This window comes from Phlebotomus papatasi, chromosome 3 (genome assembly GCF_024763615.1).
Source record: "Phlebotomus papatasi isolate M1 chromosome 3, Ppap_2.1, whole genome shotgun sequence".
In the NCBI taxonomy this organism is placed as follows: domain Eukaryota; kingdom Metazoa; phylum Arthropoda; class Insecta; order Diptera; family Psychodidae; genus Phlebotomus; species Phlebotomus papatasi.
In genome coordinates this window covers 22,733,163-22,737,523 of record NC_077224.1, presented here as the reverse complement: position 1 = coordinate 22,737,523, position 4,361 = coordinate 22,733,163, and the positions used below count along the sequence as shown (strand labels likewise).

Genomic DNA, 4,361 nt, shown 5'->3' with positions numbered 1-4,361 from the left:
TCTTGTCAAACTCAAAAGCAAAAAAAATCCCACAAAATAAATGTGCAGTGCAAAAATTCAATAAATCCAGTGAAAATCCAAAGACCGAGAGTTTTCTTATTGTGAAAGGTGATTCGTGAAAGTGCTGCCAGTTGTTCCAGAGAAGAGGATCGCGCCGTTCTGTCCTCTGGCCGAATACTAGGCTTTTATTCCTTCTCTCTTATACGGGCTTCAGACCTAAGGCTTAGCTATATGGCTTAACTTCTCTAATTCCTTATTAGTCAAGATTTGTTGGGAAAATATGACTTAGGATTGAACATTATGGGCAAATGATCCAGTTAATTCAGAAAAATCAATAAAATTTATTGCTATTTTGAAATTTGAGACTTTCGGGAACTGGGCTAAACCTCAGGTCTGAAGCCGGCCTTAAGTAACCATTCACACTGAAGACTCCCAAGGGGGATACCATTCTAATCATTTGGTGTATTCCTTCATATTAATAGGTATTTCACATACAGAAGGTAAATTCTTTTTGCTCGTATAGGAAAAACTGTCAAATTTCTTCGTCTCCAAAAGCCTCAAGTCGCTATTTCTTACTGTTTGACCTTCAGTGCTAAGAGAAGAGAAACAGTAAACAATTTTCATGTTGTTTCATTTTTGGAATTATTGCTTAGACCTCTGAATTGAAGGAAATTGCATCTTTCTTCGAGTTAGATCACAATAAGAATCTCACTCATTGTGAGATAAAACAAGCTTATTGCTGTTTTTTTTCTTTCCTTTCTATCTTCGGGGGATTTATGGATATTCTGTTATCCTATCTCACACTCCCTCATTCTCTTTGTTTATTTATTAGGACAAGATCTAAAGACTGACACAAAGTGATAGTGGATGGTTTATTTGTTAGGGGTCTCTGTCTCACTTGGGATGCATTTTGCCAGAAAGATGCATCACATATGTAAGATCTGAGGCACTTGACATCATTCACATGAAATTATGATAACATACTTTAGATGTCAGAGTATTTTGAAATGTTGATTTTTCAATAAATAGCAAAGAGACGAAGGTAGGGGACCGAATGAGTGAGATTGAAGTGGCGGCTCCTCAAACGACAAACACGCTACGCGCCTTTAGCTATCCAGCCATAGCATGTCTTTTGCTCAAGTGCTGCTCTTCAACATGGGTGGTAGTCAGAAGGAAAGACTCCATGGCAGAGTCATACAGTGAGCTCCCACTGTGTTGGCCGATTGATTGGTATGCTCCGAAGGAGACTTGCACCGCTGTCGCATCTATGGAAGAATTTATCTCTGACAACAACTATTTGCCTTACTCTAATATTAGCCGGATCCTATACCTCAATCACTCTATCTCCCTCACACTTGCAGTATCGATTGCGAGGAGTGGGGAAGTGCGCATGCTATTTCATTGGTTACAAGAAGGGGCCATCATGGTACGAAATCGTTCGTTGTCGGCTCAAAGCACTCAATCGTGTAGTTGAGAAGTCAGTTTGAGTCTGTTATCCGGTGTGTTAACATCGCTATCCGTCAGTCGTATTTGAATTTCATCTCAAGAGAAAGAGAGAGAAAATTGTGAAGTGTTGAGTTAACTCAGAAAAACCTCATCGTGTAAAAGACTTTCTGGATTATTAAAATTTCTGTAAAGCCCTGTGCCCAAGTGTATAAATTGCTCTTAAGAAACGATACCAAATGGTTGTGCTAGAAGGTGGAGGAATGGTTACCATCGGCAATAATCAATACCTTCAGCCAGACTATCTATCACCGCTTCCAACTACGGTAAGACGACAAAAGTTCAATTTGTCTTAATTCTTTAATAAATCCCAAGTACCCCAACGAACAACAGTTTTTTTTAACACTGGCCTATCCTTTTCCAGTTGGATGCAAAGAAGAGCCCCTTGGCACTTCTGGCCCAGACATGCAGTCAAATTGGAGCAGATTCCAGCAATGTCAAATCCCTGATCAGTGTGGATAAAAGCAAGACATCAGCCAAGGCATCAGACAACGTAGCCAAATCACCGTCGGCTGGTGCAAAGATCGCCGAAACTAAGCCATCACCAACACAAGAAGTGAAGTTAGCTTTTAAGCCATATGAGGCTAATGTGTTAACTAAGAAGAGTGCCGAGGAGCGTCCCTCCTCCAAAGCCAGTAGTGTCAATGATAGTGCTGATGATAAATATAAAAGTGCTCGTGCTCCCTCACGCGAAAAGTCCGATTCACCCATAAATGTGCATTCGAATGGGGACGTTAACGGGAAGTCATCACCGAGTCAGGAGTGCAAGAGCACCTCACCGTCGGGATCATCGCAGCGCGGACAGAGTCCGATAATCCGTTCGGGAATGGAAGTGCTTCAGGGTCACCCTAAAGACCTACCACTGGGTGCTGGCTATAAACCAGGCAGCAATCCCTATGGTCTCAATCCCCTTACCGGCGGACTGTGCTGTCCGCCGGGATTGGAGCAACATGCCAATCCAGCATTCAGACCACCCTTTGCTGGTGCTTTTTCACACCATCATGCTGCCATGTTGGCTGCAGCAGCTGGTTACCCACCTACATCTACGGCTCCCGGACCCTATGTCAGTTACGCGAGAGTTAAAACGCCAACTGGTGGTGAAGCTCTGGTGCCAGTGTGCAAGGACCCTTATTGTACGGGGTGCCAGTATTCGGCCCATAACCAACAAATGCTGATGGGTGCCCCATGTCCGGCGGGTTGCACACAGTGTGAACACCAAAAGTATGGCCTAGCCATGGCTGCGATGCAAAGTAGCCTACCCCCTGGACACCCCTATGCCCAGCTAGGTCGACCCTATATCTGCAATTGGATTGCCGGAGAGACATACTGTGGCAAGAGGTTTGGGTCATCTGAGGAATTACTGCAGCACTTAAGGACACACACAGCTAACCTAGCAGACCCAGCTGCAGCTGCTGCAGCTCTAGCACAGTCACAGTCTGCTTTGCTCAGTCCACTGGGACCTTTATTTTCACCATCCGCCCTACATCGAGCCTACCCTACACCACCGCTTAGCCCTCTGTCAGCTGGTCGCTACCATCCTTATGGAAAGCCAGGTAGCATGCCATCAGCACTGTCAGGCTATCCACCCTTCAATCCCGCCGCCCTGGGGCCCTACTATTCCCCCTATGCCCTCTACGGTCAGAGACTAGGAGCTGCAGCAGTGCATCCTTAAAATCAAGTTCGCCCTGGATTTTAAATCCTCAAGGTTACACCCCTAGTTCGTCAAACACTCAATCTAACGTCCAAGTGACGAACATAGTCGGGCTACCCTTCAAGGATTTGCCTGAACATCCACAGGGCAGATGGTAATCTGTATTAGACATGAACTCTACAAGAAGTAATACTTTTCTCTACTGTGATAAAACATTTAAGGGGGTTACACATTGCGATGTCTGAAATGGTGAGACGGAAGTATACATAACATGTTTTTTTTTTTCTTTGTGTTATCTCAGGACTATTATCAACCCAAGCAAATATTGTAATACATTCAACACGATATTGTTTGTGAAAAAGAAAAAAACAGATACAAAATTCACTTATCCATGTCGAAAAGGTGTCGATCCAACAAGATCGTCCCTATGGTCTCTTCTGTAACAGGACAACATTAAATTGTAAATATTGTGAATTTTGAAGGAGAGAAATGAAAAAAAAGAAGAATCCTTTAGAATAACGAAAGATATTTGCTTAAAAATAAAGGTAATAAACCAAAATAGTAAAAATGTCTCTCACTTCCCAGTGGTTGGAAAATCTACATTGGATGTGTCACGTGTATGAAAATTAATTATATGCCACTGTATATTTCTAATTAAACTCCCCAACGGGCATGTTATCCGTCCTGACGTTCACGTCTGTAAGTGTCTTTTTGCATTTGCCACTGTCATATTGGTGTGCTCTCTTTTCCTGAAAAACCCAAAGCATACAGCTCTTGTCAGTACTTGTTCCACTCTGCTGACTTTTCACTTTTCCCATTCTACCATGGACTATGCAGAAAAATATCCTATTCCCTGGTAGTACTGAGAAAATCTTACTGTGGATTTTGGGGAATGTTCCTGAGAGATGGGGTGAGTGTCAGCAAATTAGACATGTCGCATTTTTCGTCAAAATAATAAACTTTATGGATTTAACTTGATTAATATTTACTCATTTGTAGAACTAACTGAATTATTCTCGAGGTAGTGAAGTAAGGTCATTGCAGTTTTCTCCCTGACTACTATATGGAGTATAGGGCAGTTTAATACGTGCTCAGTACAGTGAGTTCCGCTTTGAGTACTAGTATTTCGGCGTTTCTCTAATTATTATTATTAATCGTATCGAGACACTTTATTTGGTATTACAATGTAATCATTACAAGATGCCTC

The 4,361-nt window shown here is 42.5% G+C and overlaps 1 protein-coding gene across 1 annotated transcript; it reads left to right on the top strand.

Moving 5' to 3' along the window:
- The first annotated feature begins 1,430 nt into the window (after nucleotides 1-1,430).
- LOC129808255 (zinc finger protein Noc) lies at nucleotides 1,431-3,722 on the top strand. The gene is made up of 2 exons (XM_055858090.1): nucleotides 1,431-1,769; nucleotides 1,868-3,722. Exons 1-2 carry the CDS (start codon nucleotides 1,683-1,685, stop codon nucleotides 3,173-3,175), a joined length of 1,395 nt encoding a protein of 464 aa, XP_055714065.1. The 5' UTR covers nucleotides 1,431-1,682; the 3' UTR covers nucleotides 3,176-3,722.
- Nucleotides 3,723-4,361: the final 639 nt, after the last annotated feature.